The following is a 20,389-nucleotide window of genomic DNA, read 5'->3' as shown; positions in this document are numbered from 1 at the left end:
TCTGGAGTATTGCTGTGCGGTGTGGCATCCGCATCAGGTGGTCCTAACGGATGACATCGAAAAAGTACAAAGAAGCGCAGCTCTTTTTGTATTATCGCGAAATAGCGGAGATAGCGTCACAGACATGATACGTAAATTCGAGTGGCAATCATTAAAACAAAGGCGATTTTCATTGCGACGGGATCTTCATGAAATTTCAATCACCAGTTTTCTTCTCCGATTGCGAAAACATTCTGTTGCCACCCACTTACATAGGGAGAAATGACCGTCACGATAAAATAAGAGAAATCAGGGCTCGCACAGACAAATTTAAGTGCTCGTTTTTCCCGCGTGCAGTTCGAGAGTGGAACGGTAGAGAGACAGCTTGAAGGTGGTTCATTGAACCCTCTGCCAGGCACTTTATTGTGAACAGCAGAGTAATCACGTACATGTAGATGATGATGACGATTAAGCATCGAAACTCGTAGTGAATAGTATAAAATTTCGTGACTGACGCAGAATTATATATATTGTTTCATTAAACCCTATCCTGCAAAATTACTTAGATATAGCACGGTAGTTGCTTCCAGAACGAAACTGTCATTCTGAAATGGGGCATCCGCCAAATGAAGAAGAAAGAAGATTAGAGTTCAACGTCGCGTCGACAGCGCGGTCGTTAGGGACAGGGCACAGGCTCGGATTACGAAAGGATAGGAAATGAAATCGGCTGTGACCTTTCCGAAGCAACCATCCCGGCATTTACGGAAATTACGGAAAACCTAAATCTGTATGGACAAAAGCGAGTCCAGTGCTCTAACCACTGCGCCACCTTCCTCGGACCCGCCGAAATGAATGTTCCTGACAGATTAAAATGATTCTCGGACATTTACGATCGTTTCCAGTGAAAGATAATGCTCCGGGGTGAATTTCCGGACGGCTTTTAACACTGTACCACGCAAACAGTTTGTAGTGAAATTGCTTGCTTATGGAATATCGTCCCAGGTTTGTGACTGAATTCGTGATTTCCTGTCAGAGAGGTCACAGTTCGTAGTAATTGATGGAATTCGAAGTCCTCGAGTATAGCAGAAGTGATTTCTGGCGTTCTCCAAGGTAGTGTTATAGGCCCTATGCTGTTCCTTATCTATATAAACGATTTGGGAGACAATCTGAGCAGTCGTCAGGTTGTTTGCAGATGATGCTGTCGTTTATTGTCTAGTCAGGTCTTCAGATCAGAACAAATTGCAAAACGGTTTAGAAAATATATCATTACAGTGCGAAAATTGGCTATTGACCCTAAATAATGAAAAGTGTGAGGCCGTTCACAAAAAAACGGCTCTGAGCACTATGCGACTTAGCTTCTGAGGTCATCAGTCGCCTAGAACTTAGAACTAATTAAACCTAACTAACCTAAGGACATCACACACATCCATGCCCGAGGCAGGATTCGAACCTGCGGCTGTAGCGGTCGCTCGGCTCCAGACTGTAGCGCCTAGAACCGCACGGCCACTCCAGCCGGCGGTCGTTCACATGAATGCTAAAAGGAATCCGTTAAACTTCGGTTGCATAATAAATCAGTCAAATCTAAAGGCCGCAAATTCAACTAAATACCTAGGAATTATAATTACGAACAACTTAAATTGGAAGGAACACATACAAAATGTTGTGGGGAAGGCTAACCAAACACTGCGTTTTATTGGCAGGACACTTAGAAAATATAACAGATCTACTAAAGAGACTGCCTACACTAGGCTTGTCCGTCCTCTTTTAGAATACTGCGGCACGGTGTGGGATCCTTACCAGATTGGATTGACAGACTACATCGAAAAAGATCAAAGAAGGGCAGCACGTTTTGTGTTATTGCAAAATAGGGGAGAGAGTGCCACTGAAATTATACAGGATATGGGATGGACAACATTAAAACAAAGGTGCTTTTTGTTGCGGAGGTATATTGTCACGAAATTCCAATCACCAGCTTTCTCTTCTGAATACGAAAATATTTTTTTGACGCCCATCTACACACGGAGAAACGATCACCATGATAAAATAAGGAAAATCAGAGCTCGCACTGAAAGTTACAGGTGTTCGTTTTTTTCGCACGCTATACGAGATTGGAATAATAGAGAATTGTGAAGGTGGTTCGATGAACCTTCTGCCAGGCACTTAAATGATTTGCAGAGTATCCATGTAGATGTAGAACTAGAGCCAGCGCAAGGTGTTAATGACCCAGGAAGGTTAATTTCATCCAATTCACTCTATTAGGAAAGGGGAGATGTGTTCTAGGGCAAAAATATGCGCCTTACAGCTGCAAAGACAAGGAGTAGCGTCTGCGGAACGAGGACACAGTACTGCCGGTGTTCTCGAATGTTTCGGCGACGGCGCGGATGGGCAGAGACGGCTTCCAGAGTGTACCTGCGCGCCGCCGCCGCCTGAAATAGCCGTGGCTGGACCCCACGGCCTCCGTCTGCAACCGACGTCCCAGCAGCTCTGGCGCCAAACACTTGGCACCCACGTACTTGTCTGCCCGTTTCCTCATTCCCCGACTGCGCCATCGTGTCTAGGTAACACAGCCGTCGTTTAAATTTTACTACACCGTAAGTTTGCTATCATGTTCAGTATGAACCAAAGACCGTTAAAGAACATCCAGGAGTGCGCCAAATCGTGAGGCATCGGCACTAGTTAGGCTCACTTACAGCAACCGCGGAATAAAGTTGGCACCTTGGACTTAGTTTAATGTTTACGCGCAGTCATTAGTATCGACTAAATTTCTGTACTTCTTTTCGCCTTTGCGAGAGCTAGCTGTGTGATCTCTTTTAAAAAAAATGGTTCAAATGGCTCTGAGCACTATGGGACTTAACATCTGTGGTCATCAGTCCCCTAGAACTTAGAACTACTTAAACCTAACTAACCTAAGGACATCACACACATCCATGCCCGAGGCAGGATTCGAACCTGCGATCTCTTTCATCTATACATATTATAAAGTGCGCGCTTACGGTCTATCCTGTGACATATGCGGTTGGATAGAAAGTTTTCTAACAGATAGGGAGCAGTATGTTGTCCTGAACTAGGTAACTTCAACAGAAACAAGAGTAACTTCAGGTGTGCCACAGGGCAGCGTAATAGGGCCTCTGCTTTTTACGATTTACATAAACGATCTGGTTGATGGTATTGACAGCGGCCTGAGACTGTTTGCCGATGATGCTGTAGTCTACAGGAAAGTAGTATCACACGAAAGTTGTGAACAAATCAATGAGGATTTGCAGAAAATAAATGCGTGATGTAATGGCTGGCAGCTATCTCTCAATATTAGTAAGTGTAATCTACTGCGTATAACAAGGCGAAAATCCCCATTAATGTACGAGTTAAAAATAAATGATCAGTCTTTGGAAGCGGTAACATCAGTCAAGCATCTGGGTGTAACTATTAGAAATGATCTCAAATGGAATGATCAGATTACAGAAGTAACGGGTAAGGCGAACTCTAGATTGCGTTTTATTGGTAGAATCCTGAAGCAAATGGTTCAAAAGGCTCTGAGCGCTATGGGGCTTAACTTCTAAGGTCATCAGTCCCCTAGAACTTAGAACTACTTAAACCTATTTAACCTAAGGACATCACACACATCCATGCCCGAGGCAGGATTCGAACCTGCGACCGTAGCGGTCGCGCGCTTCCTGACTGTAGCGCCTAGAACCGCTCGGCCACCCCGGCCGGCAATCCTGAAGCGATGCAGTCCTTCAACAAAGGAAATAGCTTAGCCATCGCGAGATCGTTACAAATCTCATAGAAAGTTTGAAGTGGGACACACTTGCAGATAGACGACGCGCCAAACAGAAGGGGCTGCTCACTAAATTCCGAAATCCAATCTTCACCGAGGGTGTAGAGCATATATTATTACCACCAACTTTCAAATCACGTAATGATCATCATTCAAAGATAAGGGAAATAAGAGCTCGTACTGAGGCGTTTAGACAGTCGTTTTTCCCTCGTGCGCTTCGCGAGTGGAACAGAGGGGGGGGGGGGGGGGGGGGGGGAAATGACTTTGGCGCAAAAAGTGCCCTCCGCCACACACTGCTTGGTGGCTAGCGCAGTATACATGTAGATCTAGATTATAGAAATGGTTGTATGTATGTGTATATGTTGGTGTTTATGTTCCACATCTCCTCCTAAACCGCTCGACTGAACTGAACCAAACCATGTACACATATCCCTTCGTGTCAGACAATAATCGCTGCGGGGTAAGAATCACCTACCTGCTATTGTTCAGGACATATGACGTCACAAACAATGGGATGAGTGAAAACTGCCGCATCTTGCATCGCGTTTAGATGTATTACTTCTGTGCTGCCAACTGTATTCGCAATAAATATCGCAGACATTATCCACAGATGCTGCTAAATTTAGCTACAAGAGTATATAATTTTACCAAAAACAGTTCAGGGGATATGACTCCATAAACACTGAGATTCGTGTAAAGCTGCTGCATCATGCATGACGTTTAAATTTATTACTTCTTTGCGACTAACTCTATTCGCAACATATTTCCCAGACAGGATCCACAAACGCCGCTGAATGTGCCTACACAAATATATACTACTGGCCATTAAAATTGCTACGCCACGAAGATGACGTGCTACAGACGCGAAATTTGACCGACAGGAAGAAGATGTTGTGATATGCAAATGATTAGCTTTTCAGAGCATTCACACAAGGTTGGCGCCGGTGGCGACACCTACAACGTGCTGATATTTACGAACATTTCCAACCGATTTCTCATACACAAACAGCAGTTGACCGGCGTTGCCTGGTGAAACGTTGTTGTGATGCCTCGTGTAAGGAGAAGAAATGCGTACCATCACGTTTCCGACTTTGATAAAGGTCGGATTGTAGCCTATCGCGATTGCGGTTTATCGTATCGCGACATTGCTGCTCGCGTTGGTCGAGATCCAATGACTGTTAGGAGAATATGGAATCGGTGGGTTAAGCCGTGCTGGATCCCAACGGTCTCGTATCACTAGCGGTCGAGATGACAGGCATCTTATCCGCATGGCTGTAACGGATCGTGCAGCACGTCTCGATCCCTGAGTCAACAGATGGGGACGTTTGCAAGACAACAACCATCTGCACGGAACAGTTCGACGACGTTTGCAGCAGCATGGACTATCAGCTCGGAGACCATGGCTGCGGTTACCCTTGACGCTGCATCACAGACAGGAGCGCCTGCGATGGTGTACTCAACGACGAACCTGGGTGCACGAATGGCAAAACGTCATTTTTTCGCATGAATCCAGGTTCTGTTCACAGCATCATGATGGTCGCATCTATGTTCGGCGACATCGCGGTGAACGCACATTGGAAGCGTGTATTCGTCATCGCCATACTGGCGTATCACCCGGCGTGATGGTATGGGGTGCCATTGGTTACACGTCTCGGTCACCTCTTGTTCACACTGACGGCACTTTGAACAGAGGACTTTACATTTCAGATGTGTTACGACCCGTGGCTCTACCCTTCATTCGATCCCTGCGAAACCCTACATTTCAGCAGGATAATGCACGACCGCATGTTGCAGGTCCTGTACGGGCCTTTCTGGATACAGAAAATGTTCGACTGCTGCCCTGGCCAGCACTTTCTCCGGATCTCTCACCAACTGAAAACGTCTGGTCAATGGTTTCCGAGCAACTGGCTCGTCACAATACGCCAGTCACTACTCTTGATGAACTGTGGTATCGTGTTGAAGCTGCATGGGCAGCTGTACCTGTACACGCCATCCACGCTCAGTTTGACTCAATGCGCAGACCTCTCAAGGCCGTTATTACGGCCACAGGTGGTTGTTCTGGGTACTGATTTGTCAGGTTTTATGCACCCAAATTTCGTGAAAATGTAATCACATGTCAGTTCTAGTATAATATATTTGTCCAATGAATACCCGTGTATCATCCGGATTTCTTCTTGGTGTAGCAATTTTAATGGCCAGTAGTGTATCATTGTAAGTCAAATAATCTAAGACATATGTCATAAACACTGTGATACATGAAAAAATTCCATATCATGCATGAAGTTTGCTCCAAAGAAACTCCTACATGGTCCAGTCATCTTAAGGAAATCCCTGACGCCTGGTAGCGCTTTTGACAGCTTTCAACTGCGAAGCGCAAACGGCTGTAGGCGAAAAGGATAGCCGTCTACAGACGCAAGAAGAGACGAGGCCATAGAAACGTTTACAAAATCGCAATGTAGACACTCGAAGCAGCTTTCCCCGAGGTACAGGAACTGTCTGGGACCCTCTTTTTTTATATTGGATACAGTACTTACACATTTTTAAATTACGAATATTTATTTGTACAACTGATTCACAATTTCAAAGGTGTTTTCACGAATACACGGACACGACATTTTTTCGATAATTCACTACAAACACAGTTAATTTTTTGTTTTCGTTTCTAATAGAAAATTGGCAAAATGAATACCTCGGCAATGCCAAGTTTGTCAGCTAGTGAGTAAATAAGCTAAGGATCTTGGTGGAGGAGTCGGTTGCTGTCCGTGAAAGGTTGAAAGCTTCGTTGGTAGCTGTCGACCGGCTTTATACGGCCGCTGCGAAATGCGCCGGTGATTGAGTGGCAGGACGGTCTCCTGACGTAAACGCGTCACGGAGCTTGTCAGTTACACCTGTTGCCAACGTGGCCCACAAAGAACCCCGATCTAGCGCTTAGCAGGTATCTGGTAGTAACTAGCAAGCTTAGATCTGGAGCTGTTCCATGGAAGAGGTTGCATATTGTAAATGTAACTGTATATTTCAAACGAGCAGAGTTGAGTCACTGCCTTAATGACGCGGAGCCAGCGTGCCAACGCCCTCCTGCTCTCTCCTCTGTCCAAGCCCTGGTGGCCACAGGGGAAAAGAAAGAGAGCTGTTAACTGTAGGTAGTTCGAACATTACGTGCACGATAGTGCCGCTCAAATATGCACTCGGTGAGATCGAGACAGGAAAGGTCTGCCAGGTGGAAGAACACATCATAGGAGCAAGGGAGAACATGGGTTTTCAGCCCTGTTCCGGGCACCCACTGCAGCAATCATTGTTTGGATCTGGGATTTTGGGAAGTTTCAAGAAGCTGTGATCGATTATGCAATGTACTGGTATCTGTGAAAGACATCTCAAAAATAATTCTAGAATCTGCAAAAAGGCAAAATGTGTATGCAGATGTTGTGCTAACATCTGGTGTCGATGAGACAAATCCAAACCCAAAAGCTCAATGACTGATTCCAATGTGTCCCACCCAATGGGCTGTAAGAATAAAATCTTTGACATGTTTCAGGTAACACTATGAGCAGGTCCAGAAAATGGTGACCTAAATATTGAATGTACCGAGCTCAGATAGAGACAAAAGAATGTCAGTCCTGTGGGGCTATGCAAAGTGGCTTGAAAAGTTTGATACTATTTTTTGTATAACAGTAGCAAGTGAAGTATTTGGACTGTGTGGGAAACTGGCCAGATCCCTACAGAATCCAAATTTTAATGCAGCCGGAGTGTAACATTCTATAGAGGCTCTAAAAGTAGCTCTTGCATATCTTAGGACTACGGAAGAATTTGATATGCTGCTAGAGAAATCCTGAGATTATTCTAAAAACCCAAATATGAGAGACCCAAATATCTTCTCGGAGACTACCGGACTTGGCGAAGACAGCTAGACTCCCTTGTAGCACAGCTGTGGATTCGTAACATCATTCCGAGGACTGATTGGGATCCTCTGGTCTGAAGTCGCGCGTGGAGGATTAAACCAAAGGTTTAGTCAGTTTTTATATTCCTCAACCTGTGCTACGGAATGGAGACATGTAGAAGCGTCCTGAATAGGTCAGGGGTACATCAGTCACCGAAAACGGCAAGTCAAGTGCCAGGGTGGGTGTGGAATCCGCATTATTTCTATTTCATATTTAGACTTGGCGAATCTTCGAAATCCCCCGTAGAAAAACCAATGTCGAATAAACAAATTGCTACAATATACCGTACACCAGGTAGTAATTATGTATGTTGAGAATCTTAAAATATATGTTGTTCCAAGAAGGAACTCATCGCGATATTAAGAAGTGGGAATTGAAAGAAAACGAAGGAAAAGTATAGGCAACACACGAAACTTAGAGCGGGAAGACAGACAGATTTCGCAGGAGTTGGAGATTTTATAGTAACTAGCAGAAACAATAGATCTAGCGAGACGCAAGATGAATCCAGCTGTGAGATGAAATAGACAAGAGTAAGCGAAGTCTGTGGGCTTGGATTCATAAGTATCAAGACTTTCAAGTTGTGGTGGCATCCTTGTACAAAGTAGTATCTGATATGGTAAAAGGGTATGTCAAAAGGAAAAGAATTTTTTAAAAAGAAACTGTTTATTGGGAAAAGAAAATTATAAATAACACAATTCCTTTACATATTTCCCTGAACCTATATGCACGTGATTCATCTTTTGACAAGCATCCTAATTCCGTCCTGGAAGAAGCTTTGTGGCATCGTGCATATGCACGCTTATATTCGCGCAGATTCTCCTTCTTAGGATCAAAAAGATGAAAACGACGCGGAGCTAAGTCAGGACAGTGTGATGGGTGATTCTGAATACAACACATTGTTCTGCAACCTGTATGAGAGTGGGCATTATGTGACGCAAAACCACTCCTTTTGAATTTTATCATCTCCTCTTCATTTTTATTTTGTGCTTCAGATCCCGCAGTAGCTCACAACAGTTGTCACTGTACAGTATTTGAGCTTCAGTAGTGTAAAGAATCTTTCGTTTTCAAAACGCCTTAACTGTGATTTAGAAATTTACGAATATCCCCGTTTGTGTCTGTCAGTGGACGAGGTACACGAGAAGAGCACAAAAATGTGATAGTTGAGAGATTCATAGACGACTGTAAATGCTGAATCGTGTCTGATGTTCAACTTCTGGTCAATATCATCAATTCTGGTAAGATCATTCGCTCAGCTGTCTCGATGTTCCTGTCCGTTTTGTAAATGGAAGGTTTACCCGAAGGCTCTTCATCGCAGACGGATACACATCCCTTTTAAAAATGATTTATGCACTCGTACATTTTTTCGGGCACTAAGACAGTTCTCGCCATACTGTAGCTGTATTCTGCGAATAATCTTCGCAGCTTTAGTCTACTCAGAGCACAGAAACGGAATCACTCCGCTTGTTTCTTCCTTTGTGCTACAGACAATGGGGTACTGACAAAAAAATGCTCTGAAATCAGTACGACTAGATGAATCAACGTAACTGCCATTGAAGAGTCACGTTACGGCATGCCGCTGTTTTGTCACATACAGACTAGTTACAAACTGCGTTTACTTATAGACTTGGCGCCGTACGTCAACAGAATTGACATCTTCAGACAGGAAAGCCTCCACACTGTGAAGATAGCATTATATTATTGATGATGACGATGATATTCGTTTCAGGGCGTTCAACAGCATGGTCGTCAGCGCCCTTTCAAAATATGAACTAACTGCTTACTGAGGATCACGTTTTTCCTCTTAAGCAATCTTCTTGGGACAATGGCCCGTTGACATCTATTAGAGACTTTAAAGACTGTCTGTTAATGACCACTCACATACAGAGGTTCCTTTTCAAGGGTGCGTGTCTTCACACAAGTCCACGCCCTTACCAAGCGCTTAAATAAAACTATAACATAGTTATAGCAGTAGAAAGGGCTAAAACTTAGTTCTAGTTACATGCGGCCGGCTCACAGAGATGGGGCCCCTCCACGCCCGCACCAACGTGGTGACCAAACCAAAAGTTCTACTGTCACCTCCGTAAACATGTTAGTTGTCTAGTATGTGGATCACAGGATGCTGGGCTGTGATGTTGTCCGTGCGTCTGGGTAAGGCTACGCATTAACACGGATGCGGCCGGCTGACAACTAATAAAAACGGCGGAAAAGTCAGCCACTGCGAGAACAAATAAATGTTGGATAAGGTTCCACAAATGGACGTTAAAAATGCTTAAATAAAATCCTGAGTCTCAGTTTAAAAATTTATATTAAAAGACAAATGGACATGTAGCCAAAACTGAACTGATTAAGAAAACTGTGGCTGGGTTGACCACTGACTAAAATTAGGATGAAGCAGCCGCTGCGAGTTACATTAAAATAATCCACCCAACTATTTGAGCAAGCGTTCTGACAATACAAAAACCGGCGACGTGCGAGTAGGACTCGCGCAATGAGGCTTTCGTACAAACTTAATTATGTGTACAGACACTTCATCCATCACGGGAATCTGGAATCTTGATGACTTCTGCCTGCTATCGACATTGATACTAGCAAGATATCGTTCCAGGGACTCCTAGACTTTCGAGAGCGTTTTAATTTCAGGTTTGAAATCGGACAATAAATTACAAAAGAAATATTTTTTGCAGTAATATAATTGAAAAACGACGATTTTCTTATTTTTTTCCTTTACTTGTACTGTGAAACCCTTCTTCTTGCCAAATTTTATAATTCTACATCAACGGGAAGTAGCGTATACTTTTAATGAGTGAGTTTGCGAGTATCAAAAAATTTGTGACAAATGTTTGTACGTTTTGTCTGCACTGACTTAAAAGCTAACGTTTATTATACAGCCAAGGCACCATAGATGTGACTCGTAGTATGTGACATGAATCCCAGTTTGATCTGTATTCCCCTTCCTGAGAGAAAGGTTTCTTAACAGGCGCACGGACAGACATACAGTCTGATAACAAATGACAAAAAATTTTTTTCGTGCGATATAATTACAAATTCACAATTTCCGATTTTTTAAAATTTGTGCTAATTTCCTATGGGACCAAACTGCCGAGGTGGTCGGTCCCTATGATTACACCTACTTAATCTAACTTAAACCAACTTACGCTAAGGAGAACACACACACCCATGGCCGAGGGAGGACTCTAACCTCCGACGGCGAGAGCCGCGCGAACCGAATCAAGGCGCCTAAGACCGTGTGGATACCAGGCGCGGCTCCGTTGGTTGTACTGTGAAAACTTGCTTCTTGCCAAATTTCAAGATTCTAGGTCAATGGGAGTATCTTTCAGGTTTTGATGAGTGAGTTTGCGAATATCAAAACATATGAAATAAATGACAGTATCTTTTGATTGAGTTAGAAGCTTAGCTTTATTTACGTCGCCAGGGAACCGTAGACTTATGTATGTTACATAAATGTCAACTTGATACATCTACCCGTTGCCGAGAGAAAGGGTTTTTAACAGCCGGACAGACACACAGGCGGGCAACAATGTGATCCTATAAGTGTTCCGTTATTATCGACTGAAATACGGAAGCCTAAAAATATTATAATTTTTTCCACACTCACTTCTGTTGTTGTTATGGTCTTCAGTCCAGAGACTGGTTTGATGCAGCTCTCCATGCTACTCTATACTGTGCAAGCTTCTTCATCTCCCAGTACCTAGTACAACCTACATCCTTCTGAATCTGTTTAGTGTATTCATCTCTTGGTCTCCCTCTACGATTTTTACCCTCCACGCTGTCCTCCAATGCCAAATTGGTGATCCCTTGATGCCTCAGAACATGTCCTACCAACCGATCCCTTATTCTAGTCAAGTTGTGCCACAAATTTTTCTTCTCTCCAATTCTATTGAATACCTCCTCATTAGTTATGTGATCTACCCATCTAATCTTCAGCACTCTTCTGTAGCACCACAAAGCTTCTATTCTCTTCTTGTCCAAACTATTTATCGTCCATGTTTCACTTCCATACACGGCTACACTCCACACAAATACTTTCAGAAACGACATCCTGAAACTTAAATCTATACTCGATGTTAACAAATTTCTCTTCTTCAGAAACGCTTTCCTTGCCATTGCCAGTCTGTATTTTATATCGTCTCTACTTCGACAATCATCACTTATTTTGCTCCCCAAATAGCAAAACTCGTTTACTACTTTAAGCGTCTCATTTCCCAATCTAATTACCGCAGCATCACCCAATTTAATATGACTGCATTCCATTATCCTCGTTTTGGTTTTGTTGATGTTCCTCTTATATCCTTTTTTCAAGACACTGTCCATTCCCTTCAACTGCTCTTCCAGGTCCTTTGCTGTCTCTGACAGAAATACAATGTCATCGGCGCTCCTCAAAGTTTTTATTTCTTCTCCATGGATTTTAATTCCTACTCCGAATTTTTCTTTTGTTTCCTTTACTACTTGCTCAATATACAGATTGAATAACGTCGGGGATAGCCTACAACCCTGTCCCACTCCCTTCCCAACCACTGGTTCCCTTTCATGCCCAAATGGTTCAAATGGCTCTGAGCACTATGGGACTTAACATCTGAGGTCCAGTCCCCTAGAACTTAGAAGTACTTAAACCTAACTAACCTAAGAACATCACACACATCCATGCCTGAGGCAGGATTTGAACCTGCGACCGTAGCGGTCGCGCGGTTCCAAGACTGTAGCACCTAGAACCGCTCTGCCACTCCGGCCGGCCTTTCATGCCCCTCGACTCTTATAACTGCCTTCTGATTTCTGTACAAATTGTAAATAGCCTTTCGCTCCCTGTCATTTACCCCTGCCACCTTCAGAATTTGAAAGAGAGTATTCCAGTCAATATTGTCAAAAGCTTTCTCTAAGTCTACAAATGCTAGAAATGTAGGTTTGCCTTTCCTTAATCTACCTTCTAAGATAACTCATAGGGTCAGTATTACCTCATGTGTTCCAATATTTCTACGGAATCCAAACTGGTCTTCCCCAAGGTCGGCTTCTAGCAGTTTTTTCATTTGTCTTAATCTATCTTCTAAGATAAGTCACCTCATTATCATTTTAAAAATTGGAAAAATTATTATCAAGAAAAGTTGCTGACTTATCAGTATATAAGACGCAGTCAATTAAAATATGGCTCACTGGTGTGCAACTTTTACATTATTCACACGGCTATACACGCATTGACGTATTCATCGTTTCTCACACGAAGGGCCCACTGCTTAGCAGTCATTTACGGGACGGCAGTACATCAGTATCGTGTCTGTGAATGACACAGAGTGGTTGCTTCCTATTTGACGCCACTTCGGCGGCTCGAGTGTCAATTTTGCTGCTTATTTCATTAAGCGGCTGTGTTATTTTGTGACACCAGGCTGAGAGGACCCCGTTGCAGAACCTCGCACCACAGAAGCGAATCTACCCCTAGACCTTAAGCGGCTGTATTATTTTGTCATACCAGGCTGAGAGGACCCCGTTGCAGAACCTCCCACCACAGAAGCGAATCGATCCCTAGACCTCTGCCAAAGACGCTAAGCACTAGGCTCGGTGGTCTGCCGCAGGTGTCAATGCAGTGACGGGAGTGATGGATTCGTTTTAGAATCCGGATACCCATGAGCTTGTCCGCTGATGGAAGAAGTGTGTCACATTCTGTACGGTAGTAATGGGTAGAGAAAGAGCAACACCTGGAGCGCGACTCCTGACCCAAAGCGGCTTCTTTGGGCGTGATGGTAGGAGCTGGGCGGCGGTATCAGATAGGAAGAGCGGAGCAGGTGAGGAGCGCAGGCGCAGCTGGCGCTATTCGTGCCGAGGCCGGCGCCGGGGCCGCCAAGGCCTCGCCTGCTGCTGCAGACCCAACCGCTCCACGCCGCCAACCGCCGACCGCGCTGCCAGCAGCGCGATTAGATAGCTCGCTGTACTACGTGCTGATGGCAGTCGCGCCCAATCGCCAACACAATTCCCTGCACGCAGATAATGGATTCGTCCCGTCGGGGGACCCAGCCCGTTTTTCCTGTCCGCTCTACCGTATGGAACGGAAGTTTCTCAAATGGTTCAAATGGCTCTGAGCACTATGGGACTTAACATCTGAGGTCATCTGTCCCCTAGAACTTAGAACTACTTGAACCTAACTAACCTAAGGACATCACATGCCCGAGGCAGGATTCGAACCTGCGACCGTAGAGATCGCGCGGTTCCGGACTGAAGCGCCTAGAACCGCTCGGCCACTCCGGCCGGCGAAAGTTCCTTTCTGAAAAACTTCTCTTTCTTCCACGTTTTCTATGACGAAACCCTCGCAAATTTGCATACGTAGTCGAGGATGAGTGCAATGCACGCAATTACGCTATGTGGTTTAGTTATCCCACGGTCGTCCTCTGACAACCACAAACTAAAAATAACTATTAAAAGAAAAACAAATTTATAATATAACACTTTTTAAAACGGACTAAAAAGTATAAAATAATTTCTCCTAGCTCCGTAAAGATTCCTAATGCAATGAGATAGTCCTGAAAATTTGCGCTTGTGAATTTTTAATAACCATAACAATGCTTGTAAGATTTATAACGCAAAACGTGGGACGCACGTAATACATAACTGATGCACGAATAGTTCACTTCCCAACTATTATTTACTGCATATGCCCTCCGTTTTTTGTTACACGTATCTTATAAATATTGCCACAGCTATTCAAAATTTACAAGCACAAACTTTCGGTGCTGTCTGTGTGCGGCTAGGAAATATTATTTTATACGTTTTAGTCAAATTTGAAATCGTGCTAAATAAACAATTTATTTTTATTTAAATATTTATTACATTAAATGAATCTTCCTGGCAGATTAAAACTGTGTACCGGATCGGAACTCGAACCTAGGACTTTTGCCTTTCGCGGGTGAGTGCTCCACCAACTTTTTTTTTAATCTCATTTTGTTCCTTGCATTTGTTCGGCGCGGACGTGCCAAGACACCCATTCAAGTTCGTCGTTGATCCATTTACTCAGTCCTTTTATTACAGAGGGCGACTAACTCTCTGACCAAACACGCTGATCTACCGTGCCGACAAGCAACCGCTCTATCCTAACACGACTAAGACCCGTGCTCAGAGCTTTACTTCCGCCAGTACCTTATCTCCTCCCTTACAAGCTTCACAGAAGCTCCGCAGCGAAACTAGCAGACGCCGTGCTAGGGTAGTTCAATTTTTAGAGCATTTGCTCACGAAAGACAAATGTCCTGGGTTCGAGTCCTGGTCTGGCAAAACGTCCTGGAATGATAGAAAATCCAATGAACAAATACTAATATCAATTAAAGATAAAAAGGACACCCACTAACATGATACAGAGAAGAAATACTAAATTAACTGGACGCCTAATTCGACATGACAGTTTTATAAAAAGTGACTTATATGGAAAACTCTGGGAAAAAGATCAAGAGGAAGGCACAGAACATCCGTATTCCTTAGTGTTATCAGTGGAATGAACTGCAGCAACTACAACGAAACGCTAAAGATGGCGAGACGCACAAGCACGGCTACCGTACATCAACAAGGCCTTGCCTTTAGTGTCTGATGATTATCGTCGGTAAAGACTAACATTAGGCTTACTCAAATCGATCATCTACTAGGTAAAGCTATCATCAACACGAAGATTGGTTTGACCACAGCAGTGCATTGTACTATTGGATCTTTGGATTAACTCACCCAGCCCATTTTACGGGTGGCGGGGGGGAGGGGGGGAGGGGGGCTATGTACAGTCTTGAAACTCGGTGCAGCATGACTTCTTTCCTTCACATCAACAAATAACTGTCACATATGAAACAAGCGACATACAAAATCCTAGGACCATGGGGGGATCGAACCAGAGTTCTTTTGATTTGTAGTCTGGCATCTGCCCCCTTTTTGTGTCTCTACAGAAAATGACGACCGCAGAAAAAATCTCAAAAGCAATTTTCTTATTTGCTTCAGGCTTTAGCGTCGTCTTTCCAGCACAGGTACGACTCTGACTACTGATATAGTTTCAAGACTATTTTATTTACGTTTCTTTCTTTCCACATCGGTATCCTCTGGAAACTAATGTACCTAATTTCTTTGTGGTTAAATTTTCTATACTGGCCGAGTATTCTGTGTTGATATTTGTCCAATGAGTAACTGAAACCTATTACACTGAAATGTTTTTTCCCGAAAGAGCACAAATCGTGGACTTTGGCAAAATGAATGTGGACGATACGCCCGAACAGAATACAAATACAATTAATGATCACATACCTTCATCACTGAAAGACGCGCTTTCTATTATAAGTTATACAACAGAATAGCACAGTAAATAAGCGCCTGAGATATTAACTGATTAGACACCTGAGAGAAACAGTGATGAACTATGGCGACAGGCAAGTAAGTGGTCTTTCAACAAAGTCGCCTTTTGTACTTGGATAGCACAAGCCAAGTTACTACACAGAATGTGCAAGCGGAGTATTGAATTCGGTGGTTATGTGGCAGGAATTGCCCTCCCGACAGCTGTAAAATAGCTAAAAGATTCGATACACTTCTTATAAAATTACTTGATACTGTGGATACAATCAGTGATAACAGTTAATTTATGAAAAAGCTTGAGTATTGGTCATCTAACACATCTTGCTCTTGATCGACGCTTCCTTCTGCTTGAATACACTTTTACTCTTATAATTTTTTTGGATAACGAGTCATCTGTAGTTCTCTACATAAGACCTAACCAGCTCATTGCCTAAGATTTGATAAACGCAACTATATAAGGCGCATTCAAAAATAAACGAGCCGGAGGCATAATTAAAAAAGCCAGTACCTGTATGTTAGAAGTAATGACCCTAGTTGTTGAGACACTTGTCCCACTGTGACACCAAGGCAGTGAATGGCTGTCTTATAAAATTCCTGGGGCTGCGATGTGAACCAGTTCCGCACGTACAGCTCGACGTCGTCGTCCGAGGTGAATCGTTTGCGCCTCACAGCCTTTTTAAGGGGACCAAAAATGGTGTAATCACAGGAAGAGAGGTCCGGGCTGTATGGAGGGTGGCAGAGAACCTCCCGTTTGAATTTCTACAGGAGTGCCGCGACTGTGTGGCCGTATGAGGCTTTGCATTGTCGTGGAACAGAATGACCCCACGGGTGAGACTGTCTGCTCGTTTTGATTTGATCGCTTGCCGAAGAGTGGACAAGATTTGCGAGTAACGCTGGGCAATCACTGCTGTCCAATCAGAAGTCAATCAGAAGGAGGCCATCTTGGTCAAGGAAGAACGTCAGCGTAACTTTTCCTGCACTCGTGTGGACGACGGCGTCCAGCTGTACGTGCGCAACTGGTTCACACCGCAGCCCCGGGAATTTTATGAGAGAGCCATTCACCGCTTTGTGTCACAGAGGGACAAGTGTGTCAACAGCCAGGGTCCATACTTCTAACATACAGGTACTGGTTTCTGTAATTATGCCTCCGGCTCGTTTCTTTTTGAACCTCCCTTAGGCTATATTTTTCACTTACACAATTTTTCGTGCTTCACGGATATATCTTACTCTCCTACTGTCTCACTGGAAATAAAAAACCGAGGATTGCTCGTTGATGAATGGAAAGGTGCACGTTGGAAATTATAAGCAGAGGCAACAAAAGAAACAAATTGATCAGGAAACAGACTGAAATATATGACATAACTACGACTGTAATGAACATGAAATGAATGTGGACGAGACATGTAGTAAGGCGAGCGGACGGTAGATGGGCCGAGGAAGTTCTCTGCGGGTTGCAAGAGATAAGGAAAACCCGAAGTGACAACTAATGAAAGATGGGTAGATGACAAGAGACATTCTTGTGGTTGCTAAAACACAAACTCACTTAAGCGACGTTCCAATAGCTGACGACTATTGCGACTAACAGACTCTGGACAAGTAAAAGTTAACGATTCGCTAGTGTTTCTGGAAGCTCGGAGAACATAGTATGAGCAAAAGGCGTGGAATGTGGAAACAGTGACTGTCCCATCACTGCTGCAGATCTGTCGGCACCAGAACTGTGCCAAAAGGTTGGAGCCTTTTAAAATTCCCGTAGTGAGTCAACATACCCAAAGAAATTGTTGTTGTTGTTGCTCATGCGAGCACTGACAGTGTGCATACAGATATCAATTCTATTGTGAAACATTTTACAAAACATTGAACACGAAAAAAATGTTTTCCCCTACCGCTATTATGTAAACCTTATGACTGTGCTAGCCTAGCTATTATAACGCCACCGAACTGTTTGACCCGTACATTCTAAACAAGAACTGTGAAATAAACGACGAGACGTAAACCAAACAACCCGAAAGTTTCTAGTATGTAGAGCCAACTTCTTGCGTGCAAGTTAAACTTGGATTAAATTACCAAATCAATTAATAGCATGCGCGCGAGCATCTTACAGACAAAGCACTGAGGTGAAGCGTACGAGAAATCGGCCGTCTTATCACGTACGCCGCTGTCCGGATGCCATAAGAAGTTCTATGAAGGCCAGTGCGCCAACGACGTCAGGCCGCCTCCACCTACCAGGACTTAAACACCTAGAATATTCTGGCAAAAGCAGTTTTTCGCTACAATGGCACTGAGAAAACAAGCTCACCGGACAAAAAAAATCAGGTGCGCGGAGAAAACAACACGCTAATGGCGAATAACAAGCCTCTAGCCTTGCGAGTCGAATCCACTCAGTAGCGATTAGATCGCACAGAGCTGCCTAACTGAATGGATGCCGATTGCTATGCTTTACGTGCTGTTCCAAATATTTCCAGACACTTTTATGTGGGTGAAATGATAATTAAATCAAGACCCTACGCTGTCGACAGGCGTTGATATACGTCAACGGGGACAGTTGAAAATGTGTGCACCGACCGGGATTCGAACCCGGGATCTCCTACTCTCATGGCAGAAGCTCTATCCATATGAGCCACCGAGGGCACAGAGGATAGTGCGACTGCAGGGATTTATCCCTTGCACGCTTCATATGAGACCCACATTCCCAATTAACGACCATACACTACATTCGTAGTGCCCCTCCACATTACACTCATTACTCGCGGCAGATAATCTTACCGAGTCCCGTAAGAGTTCGGGCAGTGCATGTGCATCCGCACAGAAGGAGGTCAATGGCCTGTTAGCCTTAACTATATGAAGATGGTATCTGTTCCTTCGGACGTGTCCGAAAGAACAGATACCGTCTTCATATACTTTTATGTGGGGTTAAAATCGGATGAGTCAGCGGGCCAGTCGAGATGTGACAGGGTCAAATCAGGAACATATGCGTACAGTCCTGTGAACACCGCTGTCGTCATCTTTGAAGGCTGTGGTGTCCACAACATATTCATCATGAGGATAAAACACCCCGAAACATCACAGAACCGTCTCCGGCTTGAACAACACGCTCCACACACTGCGAGTTTGAACGCCACATGGGGCCGTCATGCATTCATCTTCCATCATCCGAGAAGATACAATATCACGACCGTATTACATGTCTCCAGTCATATACTGTCCATTTTCTGTATTGTTTGGCCCACTGAAAACGTGCTTCTTTACATGCCGTTATGTGTCCCTTGCGAGGTACCCGACTCCATACGTCCATTGCACGAGGTTTCCTTCGCAATGTTCGCTCGGAAAATAGTTGAGATGGACTGCATTCACTAACAGCAGCAGTTCCTGTCGGTTCTGAAAGCGACCGTCATTGATAAGACGTGACATTAGTCTCCGTCCCATGTCGGTTATGATCTTTTAGAACCACTATTCTTACACCGTGTTACGTGGCGGGAGTGGTATATTATTCCTCATAGCCATGTTGGACAGCCCGCGTTGATACACCATCAAGTAGGTCAACATCGTTCACGGTGTGGTCACGGTCACATCCAGCACGGTAGCTTCTTTCTGACACTCTCCCACATACCCATGTCGATCTATGATACTGCGCTGATTCTATACAACTGACTGGCGCGCGCGCGCGCCCACACACACACACACACACACACACACACACACACACACACACACACACACACACACCGTGCCTTAAGTCAGCAGTGGAGTGTCACATGATCGCCTAGTATCAGTTTTAAACCATCCACAACTTTCTAAAGCAATCAGTGTGCCCTTTCAAGGGAATGACTATAGTCCGATCCACAAATGGTGGCGGTTCGGGGGAATAGGATTGTTGACGATTCCAAGCGACAGTTGCAGTACGCGCATGCACGTGCTTTCCGCGTGAAGGAAGCATATACCATACCCTGAAAATTATGTCTCTCGTTTGCTTATGCAGAATTTATCGCTTACCACCATCATCGGCGATGACAGCCACCATCATCGGCGTGGCCGAGCGGTTCTGGGCGCTACAGTCTGGAACCGCGCGACCGCTACGGTCGCAGGTTCGAATCCTGCCTCGGGCATGGATGTGTGTGATGTCTTTAGGTTAGCTAGGTTTAAGTAGTTCTAAGTTCTAGGGGACTTATGACCACAGCAGTTGAGTCCCATAGTGCTCAGAGCCATTTGAACCATTTTTGAACCATTTTTGAACCATCATCGGCGATGACAGCTCGCAACAAATGAAACAAAAATTCCGACCACATTAATGCTCGCATTAGCTACGGCATTCAGAGTGCTCAAAACACTAGTGAACGCTCATTGGTTGTCGGAGTATGCGTGACGTAGGTGCGTAGAACAAGCC

At 44.3% G+C, this 20,389-nt stretch overlaps 1 protein-coding gene across 1 annotated transcript in view; it reads right to left on the bottom strand.

The window, feature by feature from the left end:
- The window catches only part of LOC126456022 (uncharacterized), a 70,314-nt gene extending 67,802 nt beyond the window's left edge, over nt 1–2,512 (bottom strand). The window contains exon 1 of the mRNA XM_050091776.1: nt 2,280–2,512. Within this exon, the coding sequence (XP_049947733.1) occupies nt 2,280–2,512 (233 nt within the window). The remainder of the gene's footprint in view (nt 1–2,279) is intronic.
- Between the last annotated feature and the right edge of the window lie 17,877 nt (nt 2,513–20,389).

This window comes from Schistocerca serialis, chromosome 2 (assembly GCF_023864345.2).
Source record: "Schistocerca serialis cubense isolate TAMUIC-IGC-003099 chromosome 2, iqSchSeri2.2, whole genome shotgun sequence".
Classification (NCBI taxonomy): Eukaryota; Metazoa; Arthropoda; class Insecta; order Orthoptera; family Acrididae; genus Schistocerca; species Schistocerca serialis.
Note: the sequence above shows the minus strand (reverse complement) of the source record. Positions and strands in the feature narration are given on the sequence as shown.